Source organism: Strigops habroptila, chromosome 6 (genome assembly GCF_004027225.2).
Source record: "Strigops habroptila isolate Jane chromosome 6, bStrHab1.2.pri, whole genome shotgun sequence".
NCBI lineage: Eukaryota > Metazoa > Chordata > Aves > Psittaciformes > Psittacidae > Strigops > Strigops habroptila.
The window spans coordinates 58,214,783-58,235,335 of NC_044282.2; the positions used below are offsets into that span (position 1 = coordinate 58,214,783).

Consider the following 20,553-nt stretch of genomic DNA (forward strand, 5'->3'; position numbering starts at 1 on the left):
AAGTAATGCTGGAAGGAAGTTTCTACGTTATGAACTACAAATGTAAGTAACTAGCTTGTTAAATAGATGCCTCTACTACCTGATATCATCTGATAAGGGTCCTAGTTTAATGTACACCTTAGGTAAGAATGCTTTTCTTTATAAATGTATTGCTTGGAAGAGAAGGGAGTACAAGGTATTGCAAAACACTGAATCAGTTCTTTGAGCATCAGAAAACTCTGATTTCTGAAATTACTAGGTCTGCAGTGTAGCCTAGCCTTGAACAAATATGCTAGACTTCTAGAAGCTACTGGGCAGATCAGAAAATACCACCAGGATTCAAACAAATCTAAGCTGCACCACCAACACATAGTGAGGTCACAGAGATTCACTTGCCTGGACCTGAAACTCACCATCTGTAATGAAAAAAAGTTCACATACTAATTTGGTAACACTCCTAAGCCACATTAAGTAACACATTCAGAGTTCAAAAGTCTCCAAATAAAGGAGTAGGGAAAACTATTACTAATACAAAGCAGTACATTCCAGTATTAAAACTATTGCCGAGTTGTGCATTACTGCCTCTGAATCTTGAACAGGATATCTAGCCAAACAGAAGCTATCCACAACTGCTTCACTTTGCCTCCTCAAGTTCATCAGTAACAGCACAAATCTGTTTGTGATATCACCATCAATTTCAGAAAGATAAATGTCATGTCAACATATACAAGGCTGCCACCACTAAATCACTCAGGCAGTGAAAACAGGCCAATTAGAGAGAGAGACGACTGTTTGTCCACACCATCAATCCACACAGAAATGTCTGAGCAATGCAGATAGCACTAGAAATAGCTTGCTTTTTAGCACAGGATCTGCAAGGTGTTAGCAGTCCCATATGGAATTATTAGACAGTGACTACTCAATGTGCAGCTGTCTCCAGCAAATGTCACTAAACTGTCATGTTTTTTTCCTAATGATCTTAGTACAATATGAAAGGGAAGAAGCAGCCCCAAAAGCTGACCAACATCAGTTCCTGTTGCTGGCAAACTCTATATTACAGTTTCTGCTCTTCTCTCAAAGGAAGTTAAGAGTACAAGCAAGTATCTTGGGGTATTGAAAGCTGAGCTAATATTCCTGTTTTTCATTAAGGTTGTCTGATACTTCCCATTAAAATATCTATTTCAACTGATATTGCTTTCAATTTTCTTTGGAAAAACATTAAAATGAAGGTGGGTTTTGCCATTGCTGAGAATGGGTTAGGAAAAAAAATAATTGCTGTGCTCGTCTCATTGTATATTCATTTCTTCATTAAACTGCTATGCTTTTTATTTATTATTTAAAAAACGATCCAGCTGCTGACCTATAATTACAAAACTGTATATCTTGATTTTAGGAAGGGCCTTCTAAATAGGTCTGCAACAGAGCTGCACTACACTCCATTTTGCACACACTTGGGAGAGATTTTCAGCTCAAATTTAACTTCGCAGAGTCCACCTGCACTCGACAAACAGCAAGTTGTGAAAGGCAGCGCAGTGCTTCCAGCGCACCTGCAGCTGTGGGGCACAGCCAGCTCTGCTCGCCCTGGGTGCCTGACTGAATTGGAGTGCGGTATATTGAACACATACACAAGCTGCTTCTCTCACTTTACAGTATGTGCAACAAGCAATTAGCCTGGTCTAGCAGCACACCAAGCTCCCAGCTAATCTAAAGAGATGTAGCTACATTAGTGAGACACAGCGTCTCCTGACTGCAGCACAGTTAGCTGGATTTTCTTAATTGTCTTCCATGGAGTCCCATACAATGTTAATAGTGAATGAAACCCTATTTTTTATCTTGGTAAGACCTCTGATTTGTATTTTGATTCCTGGGTGACCATCTTGTGACTACAGAGCAACAAGCACTTACAGAGTGAACAAACGCAACAGGAGTTTGACAAATGGATGACTTCAACTTACTTTCTTTTTTTCAATATCCTTAACAAACACAACACTACCAGCTATTCATTGAAATATTGGGAGGAGATGAACAGAAATCCACAGCACAAGAAAGCCCACACAGAAATAACCACTTTAGACTGCAGAAATAGTGTGCAGCGCAAAGGCACAGGGCCACACACTGAACAATAAAGAGAAAACAAAATATTCAATAGCTACTCACTAAGCAAATACCCTCCACCCTGTGCAGTAAATGAGTCTGTGGAAAAACTAGGCTGTAATTATGAAATTAAAGACTGTCTCATAATGCATGTGCATAGGCAAATTAAGGCTGTTTGTGCATTCCCTAACTTTGACTATTTGACTTTGCAACTTTAATAACGCACTTCTAATGCAGTTTTGGGCGTAAGACATTTAAATTTCAAAAAGCATTTGTACACAAATGAGGTGCAGCCCTCCGATCGCTGGCGTGGTGCCAGAACAACCCCTGCTGCCGTGCAGGCTGGCTGCTGCTGCGCTCAGACACTGGGTTGGTGAGACGAGAGTAAAGCAGCGCAGACCATTCAAGCAGCGGGCAGCGTTGGGCAGGGCAATGGTGCTCTCTGCTGGGGAGCAGAAGCAACACAAGTGCTCCGGCATCAAGGCTAAAACCCCCAGCTACTGGGCTACCTGCAGGTGAACCTCTCCTGGCCCGAGTGGGTGACTAACAGTGGTGGAGTCTGTACCTGGACGACATTGTTAATAGACAGACTTTACAAAACACACATTCACGCTTTATTTCACGTGTATGAATCAAATGAAAATTCAGCGTTTCTGGCCTATCATTTCTGTGGTAGTAGCTGTTTGAGTTTTTCTTCTAGCAACAGTAGCTATGTTGATGTCAAATACAGAGTAACCTTTTTTTAAAGTTTCCTTTTACCATGGAATTCGTAAGGTGTTTATATTTTATATATATAATAATCTGATGCTGCATAATTTAGAGAGGCTTTTGGGCTAAAATGGTATTTTGGAAAACTGTTAATATGACTTCCTGCAAGTCTGAACAAACACATTCTGTGGGAAGAAACCATTTAAAACTACTTTATTTTTTATCATGAAAATCATGTATTTGTGTGTTTTGTGTGGAGTGTTTGGGTGGAACTCTAGAGAGGGCACAGGGCAAAGGAAATCAGTGTCAAAGGGTTTGAACGTTCACCTTCTACTTAAGTGCCCCATACTTCAAATGATTTCTTCTCTACACCCAACTCCCTCAATCCCAGAACATCAAACCTTAACACCTTGTTAAGACCTATGACAGTTGCTTTTTGAATAAACTGATGCAAGCACGTTGACATCGGAGAAACGCTCTACTCCACAACTCAACAGAAAAAGATGTAGTGTCAATTCTTGGTCCCTTAGTATCAGTGTCCTGCCACAGGACTCAAACTGCAAGGGGACACACTGGTGAGACGTTGCTACCTGAACTCTGGCATTTTGTACTTGCAGAATAAATTAGTTACACAAATACAGAACAGCAAACTGAAAATTTGAGTTTAAAATGCACTCATAAGGAAGCCTATTATTACTTCCTGATTAAGGGGAATGGGATCACAAACATCCATTGTCCATTGCTGTTGGAGGGCATCACTGGAATTGGCAGAGGATGCCAGTCTGGCAAGAATTCAGGACTACCTGGACCTATACAGAATAGTCAATCAGAAACCAAATCTGAAGTTGGAAAGAGAACGTGAAAGAAGTCTGGGGACAGAGATGTTGGGTTTAAGCATTTTTCTCTGAAGTACTTAAGACTGATCACTATCAGGGACAAAGCATGACACTAGAAAGATCAGGTATTTGATCCACAAATTCTGGAGATTAAGAAAACAGCAAAAAATCGACATGGAATTACAAGAGAGCAGAACCTGACCTGCTGTCCAGTTGAGAATTGAGTGGGTGAGATGAGCTGTGTTACAGCTAATAGTGCAAAGAGAAACTGTGTGGGAATTCTCTGGGGATATTTTAAGAAAAGGAGGAGGATGAGAAAAGGTGATTTAAACACCTCAAGGGCATCTATGAACTCCCTCAAAGAATTCCTCAACAAAGAAAACCCACCAAAAGACCTGAATGATTTATAAAGTAACCTGTAACTCTTAAGTAGAAAAAGAGAAAGAAAACACATGGGGAGAAACTTAGGAAAAAAAAGGGGAGGGTGTGCAAAAAGCAAAAAAAAGTGACACTGACCTCAAGCCTCTTTTCAAGAGACTCTATCCTGTCTTTTTTGCTGGCCAAGTTAGCTCTTGTGTAGCGGCTCTGTCCAGGCAGGTATAACACTTGACTGTAACATTCTTCCCACACTTGGTTATAAGCTTCACTTGAGAGCTCTCCATGCCCCATTCCTTGCTTTACCACTTCCATTTCCTGTGCCAGTAGATCCTGTGCCTGTTGGAAATTATGAGAAATAAATTGCAGTTACAATACACAAGATAAAGGAAAATTCCTCTTCTTTTTAGTCCTTCAGTGTGCAATTCACAGGGGCAGTTTCTTTTTTCATACTAAAAGCTCACCATCAGGTTAAGCTAACTATGAAATCTAATGCAGATGCTGTGGATTATAAATGAAACCCAGGCTAGAAGGCTACTCACAGCACAACTATCCCTCATTTTATGTAATTTGGCCAAACCTGACATCACTCTGCTGTAGCTAATGAACCCTGTGGCACAGCTAGATCCTTCATCCTGCTGCAGAAGAGATAAAAGCAAGGATCTTGAGGGGATGGAGAGCTGTACAGACAGAAGCAGCTGTTCTATGAAACAAAAAATTACTTTTCATTTCCTTTTGCTTGCCCTTCTCCACACAACTTGAAAAGTCAACTTCAAACATAATGGAGCTGTATAAGCTCCACTGCTGGAAATATCTGACTTTAACACAGATTTTGTGGCTGAAGAACTACTAGTGAGATGAGCATTCGACAGTTTCCAGTTTAGTTTACAAAAGTAACTTACAGTGAAATGAAAAGATTCATGTTGTCCTCACAGCTTTTAATATTTCTGAGAAAGAGCCTGGCCCATGAAACTACAGAGATACTCAGGTCCTTCCCATTTTATTTGTAACGAAAAACCTGAAGTATCTTCACCAATCTGGACTTCGTTGGTTATAAATGCAAGTCGTCTCTTTAAACGGCGTTTACATGTCCATCACAAATTTCCATATCAAGCAGCAGATAATCTTACTGCAAGCAGATGTATGTTTTAAAACAGTATACTGACCAGGAAGCAATTCAGGTATCACCAGATTAGATGATTCCAGGGATACAGGAGAAAGGAAAATGAATTAGCTGTCCTTGATGATCAAGACTAATAAAATAGGAGTTCTCTAACCACCCTTGACAGAGCTGAATCTTGGAAAGGTTCACTTTCAATTAGCCTCTACTTGTACACTGTGAGGAACTACTTTAGGCTATTTATTTGTGGCACTACAACTGTTCTACAGCTCTAAGAGCTCAGCACACTGTGCTCAGCACCACTAGTAATCCTTCCAAAAAGAGCCCTACACATCAGGAACAGAAAGGAGCACTTTATTAAAAGATTTTAGTAGGAAGATGTTCTAAAAACAAATGAAGAAGTAAAGCCAAATAGGCAAGCCCCAGATGAGATCTCGAAGATAGGAAAACTTTCTGGTTTGAATTTGATTTTAGACAAAGAGGAAATATTATGCTGAAAGTTAGAAAGCAAGCAGAAGCAAGGATGCAAAAAACTTCTGCCCATCAGGCAGAGATTCTGAAGAAAGTTTCCATACAAAAACTACTGGACTGTGTAATAGTCCTCAAGGGAAGTGACAGAAAACTCAATTCTCACTGCACTTCAAAATAAGCAGAGAAAACACCGAGAGAATGTTCCTAAGGGAACAATCTGACACTGGCAGGGCAGTGAAATTCATGATCTAACTGTATTTTCCATCTTTAACTTCTCCTTCTCAGAAATCTTCAAGTACAATTTTTCATTTAACAGCAAACTGAAAGTACATACTGTTCAGTGTTTCTCATTTTAGGCTCTCGATTCATTGATCAGATATGGGCAGATTTAAAATCTGCTTGTATATCTTTACAGTACTATGGGATTTAGGTGTAGAGGTACCACAGCTATTGTCAAAACCCAAGTCTCGGATAGCCGGAGTCTGCACGAAATAGATGACTTGGTGGCATGTGATTTTGTCCTTTTCATTTTTATTCCTGTAAGCATATGGTCAAAGGTTACTGGCACACCTTCATAGGTGAAACTCTTTGAAAGAGCTAAGCACAGAATCGTGTGTCTGAACTGTCCATCTGTCACTTGGCAGCAAAAGGCAACATCTGTAGCTGCTTAAATAAATGAACAACCCAAACCGGAACCCTTGGTACAGGACTACTATTTAATTTGGGATTACAATGCAAAACAGGACTGAGTGCGCAGACAGCCTACTCATTTCATCCAGCAACAACCTATTCCACCTATTCAACACTTTTTAACCAGGTATGCTCTAAAATCAGTTGCCATAGCCCAGCACGCTCTGCACTAGCACAGATCTGTTGGATCAAGCTTGACAAGCACAATTAAACAACCGGTTTTGCTGCTTCAAGTTATGAACTGGCTACCACTGTCATATTTAGTTTGCACCGAAAAAAATGCTTAGTAATTCTGGATTAACAAACTACACAGGCAGCAGAAGGTGGGCATCACAGTTAGTTAAAGTCTCAATGATTTCATATTAATTTCCAGAAACAGCAAAGTAAATTGGGTAACTGTTGGGGCATTATAACTCCTATCCCTACCTAAAATGATAAGCAATCACACAACATTTTCAAAATTGTATCGAAAAGACAATGTCTCTGGACAAACACAGCATCCTCATCAGTTCTGTTAAGTGCCTAGATTAACAGAAGATCACAGGAAAGAGAATTTGCACTTATCCTTACAGCTCTTCATACAATACTCCGGAGATCTCCGACTTAAATTCCGTGCAGGCTCACCTTTTTTTGCAAGATTACAGGACCATGACATTAGGTCACTGGTTATTAGGCCATAAAATTCTCACCTTCTTGAGGTCCTCTTTGGAGAACTTCTCATAAGGATTTTGTTCCAAGTAAGCCATATGTTCTGCATTGTTGTTTCCAAATCCTGGGCCTTTCCCCTTCTTACCACTAGGCTGTTCTCCAAACGGGTGGTGTAAAAGATCAAAATGAAGCATTGTAATCATCTCTTTCTTTATCAGCTCTTCACTTTTCTGCAAGTCTGTTAGAGGTGGTTCCACATTTAAGGGTCTCAGTATTGTTTCATTAACCTGCCCAGGAATAAAAGAAGCTCATAAACATCATGTACACCAAAGATCATATTAAATTCACACGGCTCCATCTGAATATGAATTTTATATATGAGCTAATCCATGCAGAAGAGATGCTAAAATCCCTTGTAGTGTGACACACATACAGCAACCCAAACACCCAACTGTGCTTTCATGTGTGCGTATGAAATACCTCGGACAATTTTGCTGCGAAAGTTTCCTGTAATGCTGAAATCAGCATAATCAAATAGAGATTTCATTTTCTCATGATCTACTCAGACTGTATTTTCTCCTATAATGGTTAAAACCTTTATTTTTTTTTCCTTAAAAGTAAATTTTGTTTCCACTTACTTCAGAAGGCCGTGGTAGATTCTTCTGAACAGCTTTGTGCATTCTCTTCAGTTCTTTTGCACGCTCTGCCTCCCGGAGAGCCTAGACAAACAAGCTAAATGTTAATCCAGCCACTGGAATACAATCAGATGTATGTGATATAAAAACTAATTGATTACCACAGCAAAGATTCCTTAAAGACTTCACGTTACGAAGCCAAATAATGTGATGACATTGTAATTTACTGCCTCTAAACAGGAAGAGCACACTAAGAGGAGATGTATCCTAAAAAGTCATTTCCAGCCATCACATTCTCTTTCAGCCTTCAGCCCAGATGACTTTGTTCTTTACAAATTCCTTCACGTTTCACAACTGCTCTAACTCTCCAGACACAAAATCCACCAGGAAAAGACAGACTGTTAAATTTGCAGCCAGGATTGTGTTTGCTCTCTTCGATGACTTAAGAGTAACTATTCACTAAAGCAATATTCGTGAAAGCATAAAAACATGAGATTTCCTCTTACATTCAATTTTCAGTCAATAAATAACATGAAAAGGCAGTGGCACCCAAAACTTCAGGAACAATTACCAAAATCTTCCATGTTCTAATTCCAGCCATGTCACACCTTCATTTGAAAGGTAGGACGCTATTCTCTTGCATGATATTACAACCCAAATTCTTTTCTCTATTCTACACACATAAATTATCTACATTTATTCAAACTTTTTATGAGGGTATGTATGCACAAGACATGCATATGTATGTACATAACGTGTTCTTCCCCAATCAGGACAAGCTAGGAACTAAATTCTGGGAAATGCTTAGTAGGTATCAAAGCATACAATTTTTTTTAAATATTTTGTTCACTTGTCAAGCACAGTGATTGGCAAAACCCCCATGAACTCAAAAATAGCCATTTATTTGAATTTATTTGAAGGTATATAACAAAACTAGGTTTGTATCACAAAAATTAGGATAAGCAATAAATGGAAAAGAGACTGTTCTTATAAAAATTTAAAGTATCTCTAATTACCAGCCAGTACAGCTATTTAACCTGCAGAATTTAAGCTAGCACTTTATCCAGCCTTCCTTGATTCTGAAACGAAACAAAACAACAGGAACCCATTCACAGCTCAGCTGTCTGGGTAATCCTGTGGTACAAGTCATACAAAAGGAACCAATTCACTGCATGGAAGATTTCTATCTGTGTGCTACCAGGCTGCTGGAATTTGTATGTACCTGTCTTACATTTCACAAACAGAAACTTTTCACTTGAGAGAATAATGTGAAACTGAAAAAAAAAAAAAGAAAAAAAAAAGGTACAATAGCACAATTCTCGTGCTTACAATGAAGCATGTGCCTCTACAGAGAAATGCTTTTATTTTCATTTTTTGGGGGACAAACACAGGACTTGGGGCATACACACTCACGATTTCATCGTAGAAAATGACAAATGACATATGATACATAACATTAACAAATTAAGAAAAGGATTCGAAGAGAAAACTGATTTAGTGTCTGTGTGTGTACACTCTGATGTCAGCTCAAAAAACAAGGACATTTTACTTTGTAGAAGCTGTACCACTTTGACTGAACAGGTATGAAACTATGGGAACCATACAAGAAACATTTTATTTTAAATCAAAGGCACTACCTGCATCACACACACCCACCTGCTTGCGGGCATCTATATCAGCAGTATCTTCTACAAAGGTTTCATCTATTTCATGTTCCTCCAGTTCTTTTTCTGCATTTTCAGGTAAAACAATCTCAAAGTCATTCTTTGGAGCAGGAAGGGCCATGAGTCCAAGGCGCAGGTGTTCACGAGACTCTCTCTCCTGTTGAAATAAACAGTAAGATAAAATACTTCTGGATTCATGCACGAAGGTGCAATACAATCAAATTCCATTCATCTCCATTAATAGACATGAACAATACATAACTAATATCATCCAGCTATCTTTGTCTCCTACAAAGTCAACAGAAAGAAGATCTTTGAAGTCTGACAAGAGGCATGTTACTAAATCCAGCCTGGCTACAGACCACCATACCAGAGTTCATGCACTTTTCATCACAGAAACTCTCTGATACTAAAAAAAACATCAGACAGATTTCTTAAAGATAGCTAATGAAATCTTCAAACAGGCTGAAATACACTCAAGTAAAACAACAGCACGGCACCTTCACCACGCCTCACAGCAGCTTCAGTACAACAGCAGAGACTCACATAAGTACTTTTCAAGAAACTGAAAATATGTGGAAATGTGTCCACACTGATGATGGACACAGGGGTATCTGCAAGCCTAACGAGAACTTTCTTCCTTGCAGTTGCTCACAAATCTGGGGATTGTTTGCCTCATTTTCATACTGTGCCACACCACCAAATCTGGGAAACAGTGGAATCCATATGGAAACTGAAGCCCCAGTTTTGTTTCTAGCAGTAAAAAGCCTTTTTACTATAAAAAGGCTAAGATGGAACCAAAGTAAGTACACAGACATCAAATAAACCTTGTCCTGCAAGCTAGGAGGAAATCTGAAATTCTGAACTTGAAGAGCTGTTTTTGTGAGAAGAACATGCCACAAACTTTAAGTGGATATCCTTAGCTAGCCCAAAAAGAAAAATGTCAATAGCTCTGGTGGGAGATATCCAAAGCCACAGTTAAGGCTGCAGAATCAGCCACATAAAAGGAGTTCCCAAGGTGCTACCTATTAGGTATATGCCGTTTTATACCATGGCTAATTGGCAGGGAACATCTGGCCGACTCTCCAAGAATGGAAACATCTGTTGAAAAGGCGATGAAAGAATCTGGATGGGACTCGGATTACTGGACATCTCAAAACCAAGTGCTCCTAATGGCAAAAATTAAACTCCTTTAGCTCAATGCTGTCAACACGACAGACTTGATGAAAAGGTCCTATAGGCAAATTGGGAAGCCAAGATGATGAGGGATTTGAGGGCTGCATGGAATAGCAAGAAAAATGAATCTTTGCTTGAGATATATTTCTTGCTCAGCTTCAAAGATACATGTAGGACTGAAATTTAAGTATGTCTTCGTTGACAAACAGCTTGAGCGTGCTTTTACTGAGCACACTGAAATCCATTCTAAGTGGCAAGATGTCTGTTCTTTCAAATAAAGATTTGATTTTATCAGATGATGAGTACAGACCTGCAGACAACTGGTAGAAATAACACTTGCTTTTTCCCTTCTTAAGTGCTTCTTACCATTTGCTTTGCGTAAGATGGGTCACTGTAATCTGCCATTCCCTCTTCTGGGTTGATGTTCAATTTATCACGTAGTGGAGTTCTACCAGGAGTTGTACCCAGCCCAGGTTTAGGAGTCAGTCCTCCACGAGGAGTTAAGCCTTCTTGTCCATGAGAAGGTGTCCTAGAGGAAATGCCGATACAGACATTTATTTTTTTCCTAAAGAGCTCTACTTACCAAAGTCCGAATGCTGGAAAAAGTTACGTAAATGCCATTAATAAACTCAATCTAGATTTTTTTTCTTGGGAGGTAGTAAAACTATAACATTCAGTTAGAAGAATCCAAAAAATAAATGTTTAAACCTGTGAAGGTGTGACCAAGGACCTGTCAATCCAAAATCTACACACACCATTATGTGAAGAGACGTTTTGGGAACTGTATCAACACAAACTCCCACTGCAACATTTGAGAGAAGAAATTACTCAGTCACCAGGCACTATTTTGGGATACAGTAACCAGGATTTAATTCCAAGCTTTGATTTCCCCACCACCTGTGGCAAGTCATTCACTCTGAAATCATCTGGCCTAGCAGCTGTCCTAACTTACAATTCAATTAATCACTCTGAAGATGCCTCTTTGCTTTCACTGATTATTGAAGGAGTAATTACATTACAGTAATTACTTTTAAGCACTTAAGGCTAGGCAAGTTAGATTAAGCCTTAGATTCTGTGGGCCTCAGTTGCTTTTCTTCTATACTGGGAAGAAATTTTGTTCTCTATCCAAATAACCTACTACATAAAAACCATGCAGACATGGTCTTGGATATACTAACAAGTTTTGTGTTGCCAACTTATAATGAAGTTTCACATAATGGTGATGATGGCAATAATAATAAACTAGTAAGACATTGTTAACTGTCTCAAAGAAAACAAGTTCAGGATGGAGAAACATTTTTAGAAAGAAGCCTACATTGTGGCACTCATCTGTGCTTAGGTGAATGCTTTCAGACAGCAATGACAAGTATGTGTACTGTAGACAATAACGCTGGCAGAGACAGACTAGACCAGATGATTTAATTCATCATTTCCACTACTAGATACTGTAATTCTGTAGTTCAAGGAAGATGTCATAATGGTGGACAAACACAACTGTATATATGGCCTGACACACACTACAAGTCCTCTTCTAAGGGGTACAACAGCATCTTATTTACTGGGTATGTCTGTGAAAGGCAAGTGATACTTTCCTCTTGCTTGAGATTGTTCACAGCTTTTTTAATGAACTCTCATTTAGGATAACAAATACAAGCAAAAACATTTGCAGGATGACACCTGCAAAAAAACAGCAAAATGAATGTTTCATTGGATATACTATGATTTACTGCAAGGGTGGTGAGGCACTGGCCCAGATTGCCCTGAGAAGTTATGGACACCCAATTCCTGGCAGTGCTCAAGACCAGGTTGGATGGGGCTTTCAGCAACGTGGTCTAGCAGAAGATGTCCCTGCCCATGGCAGGGGGACTGGAACTATATGATCCTCAAGGTCTCTTCCAACCCAAACCATTCCAGGATTCTAAGATATATTTACTTTGTTGATTATACTAGAAGAAAAGGTTTTACGCTGACTTTCCAGAAGAAACAATTTCCAAGTGAGTGGGTTGTTTTTTTCTAGTTGTCTCAGTTCCATGTATTGTTTAAAACCCTATTACAATTTTCAACTTAGTAACTTTGAAAGAAAATTCTTATAACTAGGATGTGGAAAAAAAACCCCAACAACCAAAAAAAAACATCTAATGCATGGCAACAACTTCCATAAAAACCTTGCAACAAAACATGACAAATTTCATACCAACATAGGAAAAAAAGGTGTACTTAGATTAAATATTGCAGATGGCTCTGCTTCACTACTCTACCTGCTTAATAAGTTATGGCTTCCCTTTATTTATGTTTTACCACTTAATGGATTTATTTTATTCCTTCTGCTCAGTCTTGGATTTTCACACTGATAGAGCATTTCTGCAAGCAAGCTAAGTTGATAACATAGGTACCATATTTACATGTGCAAATCTGAACTTCAGAAACTAAAAAAACCCCACCACAAACAAAAAACCCCAACACCCAAACAAAATCAGAATGTCTTTACATTTTTTAACATAAAATCACTCAAATGAACAGCCAGCTTACTCCAGGCCGAACTCTACTTTCAGTCTGCACTGAACCGATGCCAACAGATCTCCAGAAAAGGATTCATTTACGCAGATCCAATTAAAAGAGCAGGGCTTTTGCACACAGCTTTAAAACACCAAAATAAAGCTTCTTTTAAAACGCTGCCATAAGGGTCCTTTTTACTCCTTTCTCCACTTTTCCTACTAGCATGACACAAGTAAAATTAGAACCTACATTGAAAAAAATTGTCAGACAAAATGTACCAAGTGTAGTATTTGGTAGTAGTTGTACAGTATTTGGCATTTGTGGGATATATATTTATTCAGGACCCACTGCCAGTAGTTAAATCAGCAATTCATGCTATTTAGATTGGCAATATAAGAAATATTTTAACTTGGATATATATATATGGCTTACAAAATATTTACTCCAGCTTTTCAAAAATTCAATGTGGGTCTGGCTAAGGGATCTCCTACACCTTTGACTCAGAGGTAATACTTTGGAAAGGTTAGGATCCACATACAGACTGACACTCTATCTTACTATTTATACCCCTGTATTACTCCAGTATAATTTATATTGCTCCAAAGCACAGAAGGCCTCATTTTTGGACCAAAACTCCAGTGAGCTATACACTGTACAAATTTAGACAATAATGTGGCTAGACTTGCAAGAGACAGGGAAGGAGAAGGACCTGAAATAAAAGTGAGTTAAGACTTGTTTCGAAGCACTGATCGTGACCTATTATTGCACATATCAAAATTCACTCTGCTCACCCAACTCCACTAGACACGGGCCCAGCCAAGCACCCATTAGAAAAGGAGTCTGCTTTACCTGAAGGGTGTGGAAAGCACAGTATTTGGAGTCTGGATAACCTGTTTCTGTGGTGTTACCCCTGAAAAGTCACTTTCATGCAAGGGAGTGTTAAGTCCTCCTTTCAGGGGGGTATCCACATTTGTGAGAGCCATCAGATTCTGGGCTTCCTGTATAAGAGACAATACATGCAGTACATCACTAAGACTTTCATTGTCACACTATAGATTCAGCAGCAGTAACAACAGCTGAAGAATTATTTAAATATCAGTGAGAGTTTGTGGGAAATGTTTAACACTTCTTAACACACATACACTGGTATTTACAAAGCCTCCTGTTCCACTGAAAGGGATTTTAATCTTTATTTCCAGCAGAATACGTTATCGATTGGAGTTGCAAAAATGAGTGAGTTACTTATGTTTCAGCTTCCTTCAGTTTGCCAGACTCCATAAATTTGCAAGATTTATTAGTGACTGAATACTCAAGTCATCCTAAAAATCCCAATTTTCAGAGAGAGCAGCACACTTGCACTCTGAAATGCAACATCAACGAAGTTTATCCAAGCTGTACTTCAAAGAGAATATTCCAACAGAGACGGTCACTATCCAGATTTTTGGTCCATTACTCAGTTGGGCTTTTAGGAATAACCCCCTATTATTTATTTTCTTTTTCCTTCTACAACAAAGAATTATGTCACTGAAAATGAGCTGACATAATGAAACTACTGCATATAGCCATTATGTTCACAGAAGACTACCACTGCAACTGCTGAACTGTGTATATACATAATACTGCAACATACATGATGTCAGATTACTCCATCTGAAGGTGAACGTGACCCCTCCTGCAAACACTGCATGGAGACTTAGGCCATGATCTGTACAGTCGAGAACTTTCTCTTTTCTACTGTCATGAAACTGCTAAATACAGCTCATTATCAACAAAAGGGTTGGGGTTTTTTTGTTTCAGGGTGGGTTTTCTGGGGTGGAGTTTTGTTCGTTTTGCACACTAGCCACACTGATTTTATTTAGCCATTTCCCCACATTCAGCAAAACATTACCCAACGCTACCAGTTTTTGAAAGAACACAGACACTCACACAATCAGTGTAACACACATGTAACTCGCAGGTTTTTGACAACCTTTGTCTTCAGTGGTTTTAAGCCAATAAAGTGCTAGGAAACTATTCTTGTATTGTTGCAGTTAATTACTTCTTGTTAACTGAGATAAAAACCAAACAGCAAAATGTAAGTAGGAAACTACATAAAAGACTGTTTTAAGGACATCAACATTATATACATCTTCAATGCTGAGAGGAACCCAACACTAGAGGAAGTTATCCAAAACACCAGGAGAATGGTTAGTGCTAGAAGTTGCCCACAATATGTAATACAAAAAAAAAAAAAAAGATCACAGTGTTTATCAGATAGAAATGGATCTGCTTCTACGCTTTTTAGTGTGTCCTGGAGATCACATGTCACTTCAAACTGCAGTACCACACAAAACCTAAGGAATGTTTCTATGGTACTTACACCTTCAGTTACTTCAGTTACCACTTCGCTAAAAATAAAAGATCATAGAGTAAATTTAAGTTAGATATTAGGAAGAAGTTCTTTACTGTGAGGCACTGGAACAGGCTGCCCCATCCATGGCAGTGTTGAAGAGCAGGCTGGATGGGGCTTTGAGCAACCTGGTCCAGTGAAAGGTGTCCCTGCCCATGGCAGGGGGGTTGAATTAGGTGGTCTTTAAGATCTCTTCCAACCCAAACCATCCTGTGATTCTACAATTCTGATTTTGTACATTTATACTCTACCTGTAGGATCCTGTCTTGTGCTGCAGGAGTTTTGGGAGTCCTTAGTGCTATGTTGTTGTTGGTCACACTGTATTCAGACAGAAGAGTGCTGGAAGCTGAATTTGTAATTCCAGATTCCTCAGCAGTCTGGCGTGCAATCTCACTTGCCTGGCCTACTTTTACAACTTCTTCAAGTTCTGTATCAGATATCTTTAAAAGAGAAAATTCCAAGCCATAGTAAGATAAAATACATCCATGAGATCCACTTGATAAAATAGAACTCATTGACTGGCACTGATCTTTTAAGCCATTTATTGATCAATGAACAGCTTACCTGAGGAGCTGGAAGCACCAGTTTACTTCTTTTTTTCGTAAATTCTGACACTCCACTGGTCTGTAGAATAGCTGAAGGCAAGTCCGACTCTTTTTTCCGTTTCATATGTTGTTTGTCTTTTTTGCGCTCTCTTCCCTCCCTTTCACTGTCATTACAGATAACAGAATCATTTTAGAACATTCAGAACAGAAAGTAAATCAAACAAGCAGTGAGCAAAAACACTGTACCCTAATCAAAAATTGGATATGCTGAAATAAAATATGTTGCAGGAAGCGTGAACCACTTTGTGGAGCAGAGGTGATTAAATACGGTCAGCAGATCTTGCAACAGAACCTACAAGGCAGTGTAATGCTTCTAAATTCTGGAATTAGACAACAGGTGGTTGCTTCAGCTACAATCAACACTATCACTGGAACAAGAAAAAAAAAGTCAGTCCAAGAATGTAGATAGCAAGAATCAGAGGATGTGAACAGTCTCTTTTCTTCAGCAGCTGCTAAGGGAAGACAAACATCATCTGTGGGATACAGGAACCAGCTTTTCTTCAGTATTTAATAAAAGTGGTATTTTCTTCAAACAGCAATGAAGTCAGCCTGTGAAACCATAAGCTTCAGTCTGAAGCTCCTACTAGACACTCTGAACTAAGAGCCATACAAAAAGAATTGATTTGATCACAAGCTAATAAACCAAATCATATGTAGTACTGGACCTACTCTCCCAGTAAAAAGCAGTTGGCAGAAGTAGTGGGAAATGCAATTGTAGAATTAAACATGTAACAGGCTGTTCACGATGAAGATGGGCATTTTATTTCTCAACTGAATTTTTTGCGGAGGGGAAGAAATCAAGCATTTCGGGAGATTCTACTTAAGAACAATTCCATCAAAAGTAATACTACATACAACCAAAATCGACACCTGTAAGCAATCTCAATAATGTTATTACTTGGAGAAAGGACTGCAAACCTACTGCTAAAAGCAAAATGAACAGCAAAAAACCCCTAAGATTTCCATTTAAGGAGCAAGAGTGTGCATGAGGAACTTTATTCTCATGGTAAAAAAGGTCAACTAGACCTTTTAGAAAGATAAAAAATGCAGAAGACCAAAAAGGTAAAAGCAACCTGTACTAGTATCTGTCCCACAGAAAATACAACTCCTACCTATATTTTCAGGACCTAACATGTATTCATATGTGTATATGTACATATACACACATACACACACACATATATATATAAATAAGGGGAGAAGGGGGGGTGTTGCATGTTCAAATACCCTGTTCTCTCCTTAGTATAACACACACACACACTTACGATCTTAATTCTCCATCCAAGTCTTGCTGACGTAGCTTCCTGAAATCTGCATCCAGAGACTGGTAGTTTTCCTCTGATGTGTCATAAAAACCAGGGGCAGGCTTCTTTTCAAATGGAATTTCTGCATTATAATCTACACCTCTCTTCTTTTTTCTTTTCTTCTGGATTTCAATTCCAGCAGCCCGAAGTTCTCGTCTTTTCTGGAGAGCAGCAAGCCGTCTATAGAAACAGTAACACTATGTGATTTAAAGTGCATACCTATAAGTGGCTCCTGTATTCTAAGATCTGGTACTACTTTAATCAGTTGCTGCTGAGATAGGGCTGCACGTATTTAAACAAGAATGAAGCTATTGTCACAAATAACAAAAAAAGTCTGATTCTGCAACAGCTTAAGGCTGTGCCTGACTTAATGCATTGTAAATGCTCCAGAGACAACAAAAGCAGTCCCAATATATAAAACTAAGCATAGGTTTACCTAGCTTCTTCCAGCTGCTTCTCTCTTGCTTTTCTTTTGGCCTTCTTTCCCTGTGTATTAGCCAGACGAGCTCTAGCTTCGGACAGCATTTCAAGTTCATCTAAAATAGTACAGACAAATACAGCTATGAATTCGCACTTAAAGATGGAAGTAAGGAAAAAATGACATTAAGATCAGAAAGCAATCTTTAAAAACTGAATGAATCCATGTTTTCACAGGCACTCTGAATAACTGATGAACTAGTTCTCTCCAAGTTGCTCCAACATATTTTCTGAATCATTGGCCAGACGAAACAAAGACTTCAAGAAAAAAATGCCTAATGTCGAAAATTATTCAACTAAGATCTACAGCAAATTAAAATGTCTACATAAACAGGCAAACTGACCACACTGAGAATTTCAATTACATCTTCATCTGAGAGCACTATATTAGCGACCTTGTCAATTTTATTTACATCCAGATCCAAGAGTGCTATGTATGTGAACCTGTGACTCTTCAAAACCTCTGTTAGTCCATTCACGGAATTTTAGCAATGTTCATTTTTTAGTTTATAACATTGCTATGTGCAAGGGAAAAAAAAAGTCATGTAGTCCTCCTGTGCTTCTGCATGGATTCATCTGCGAGGTACGACCTGATGGGATGGGAAAAGATGAAGATACAGAAATAAGAATGACAAACAAGCAGAGGAGTTGTCTAAGCAAAGAACAGTCAGTCATCATAAGTGATGATGAAGACAACTACAGCAGCAGAAAACACACCAACGAAAAGAAAATTGGAAAAGTATAGCTGACTGGCCAAATACAGAAATAAGACAAACCCTGCAAGGAAAAATGATCTGGGGGTGGAGAGAAAAAAGACAAGAGAAACCCAAGGTACAGAAGCTGTGTAAAAAGAAAAACCAAAAAGATATCAGATTTCTGTCAAAAATAGCAAACAAACTCCTATCTTACCCTCATCCATGTCAATAGGATCTGGCCTGGCTGGTTTGGTTTCTGGATTTGGATCAATTTCTCCAGGTTTAAGTTTCCGAGGATCATCAGCAGTTTCTTCCTCATTGTCTCTCTGAGCAGCTTTGTCCCTAAAAATGCATTTATATGTATGACAACCAGCTCTTTGTTTTCCCCCAGGCTCACAATAACCATCCCTTAAACGTCCCCAAAGACTGATCAAAAAAAGTAACCTTGCACTATGTACCAGACATTAAGCTTGTTATACAACTACTGCAGAAAAAATTCCTGAACATGGTACAGTTACATAATTTTAAATCAGAAAGAAGACGACAACGCAGTATTACAACAAAATATTGTATAAAACACAATATTTATAAAGCTAATAGTAAAGAACTCTCCTCAAGCAGTGTGACAAAAAGAAAATAGAATTTCCCCTTATCTATTATAGTCAGTCAATCACACCAGAATTAAGCAAGCTCACAAGGGAAAATAGCACTTTCCTTCTCTTCTCACAGCCTAAAGAAACCCTTTGTAGCATACAGAGATGACAGCTGCACATTCAGCCACTTCAACAACATGTGGTTTATGTCTGTTTTTTGTCTTCTGTCACACACCCACACATGCTGATCAAGCAGTCAAAAAACACCCAAATAGACCTCAAATGTAAGCCCATAAAAAACATCAATCTTGACACTTCTCTAGCCAGAAGGACTAGAAGCAAGAAAATTACACCTAGTTCAAGCCTGCTCTCCAGGTTCCAGAAGCTGCCTCTTTTAAGCTAGACACATTGACTGAAAAGAAATGGTCCTTAAGGATTTGCTTACAAAAGGACTGCCAGCTGTAAACCAACATACTTGAGCACCATGGGAGAAGGGAACAACACACCGCTACAACAAACTCCACAAATTTTCTTGGTATGCAGCTCTAGCAAAACAGTAACTCACAGCAGAAATTCATAGTGCTCCAAACACTGTGCAGCAGTTCTCCCAATAATTGGGGCAATGGTTCTCCACTGGGTTGGCATTAGCTTGGCCAGGTGCAAGAGTTTCTCCTCCTCTTCCCGTGACCACTCTGTCTTTTTGATGCTCGGGTCTAGCCACTCGTACCTGTTAAAAAGAGAAAAAAAAATCAGGATGACAGATCCAAGCCATCCATTGATTTGTCTTGAATTAATTCAGAACGGTGTCTACCCAAAAAACTACAAGGAAATCTCAAAATCTTGTCATGCAAACATCATAGAAACTTTTTCTGTACAAGAGGATATTACTCCAAAGTATTTTTATGACATATGTATTTGAACTTTAAAATGTATTATTTGTCCATCAGTTTTTATACAGATATCGCCTCTTTTTCTTCCCACATCTCTAGTCTAGCAAAGTAAGGAATCACAGAATCCTAAAAAACAAAAGTAAAAACTGCAACAACCAAAAGTTCCGTAAGTGGAAGATTTGTTTGGTCTGGATCCTTTAACAGTCATCTTACCAATCTCAAACTGTGCCAGTGCTGTTACCTTTATATATAAGTATTGTAATAAATATGTGAGGTGCTCGCGCAGGTTGCCCAGAGAAGCTGTGGCTGCCCCATCCCTGGCAGTGTTCAAGGCCAGGTTGGATGGGGCTTGGAGCAACCTGGTCTAGTGGAAGGTGTCCCTGCCCGTGGCAGGGGGTTGGAACTAAATGATCCTTAAGATCTCTTCCAACCCAAATCATTCTGTGATTGTATGTGCAGTTCAATACTTGAGAAACTAAGTCTAATTCTCAAATAGCCTGCATTAGTTTTACGCTTCTGTTTTTTTAATATGAAATTAAATTCCATGGTGCAATATCTAAACATTTATTCTCAAGCCAAACTATCGTTATAAAAAATTGGGAAATTATCTTTAAGAGAGACTAATATCCTACAATTTTACTTCCTTGGTGATACTCACTAATTAAAAATGTGTAAATAGAGGGGGAAAAAAGCATGTGCACAATTTTA

At 38.8% G+C, this 20,553-nt stretch overlaps 1 protein-coding gene across 1 annotated transcript in view; it reads right to left on the reverse strand.

The window, feature by feature from the left end:
* CDC5L (cell division cycle 5 like) overlaps positions 1-20,553 on the reverse strand; it is a 35,764-nt gene that overhangs the window by 12,297 nt on the left and 2,914 nt on the right. Inside the window, exons 3-14 of the mRNA XM_030489586.1 lie at positions 19,521-19,682; positions 18,577-18,704; positions 17,627-17,726; positions 17,152-17,370; positions 15,846-15,990; positions 15,533-15,721; positions 13,742-13,890; positions 10,763-10,925; positions 9,213-9,377; positions 7,560-7,640; positions 6,963-7,208; positions 4,134-4,331 (exon numbers count right to left, since the gene is read on the reverse strand). Coding sequence (XP_030345446.1) covers positions 4,134-4,331; positions 6,963-7,208; positions 7,560-7,640; positions 9,213-9,377; positions 10,763-10,925; positions 13,742-13,890; positions 15,533-15,721; positions 15,846-15,990; positions 17,152-17,370; positions 17,627-17,726; positions 18,577-18,704; positions 19,521-19,682 — 1,945 coding nt within the window. The remainder of the gene's footprint in view (positions 1-4,133; positions 4,332-6,962; positions 7,209-7,559; positions 7,641-9,212; positions 9,378-10,762; positions 10,926-13,741; positions 13,891-15,532; positions 15,722-15,845; positions 15,991-17,151; positions 17,371-17,626; positions 17,727-18,576; positions 18,705-19,520; positions 19,683-20,553) is intronic.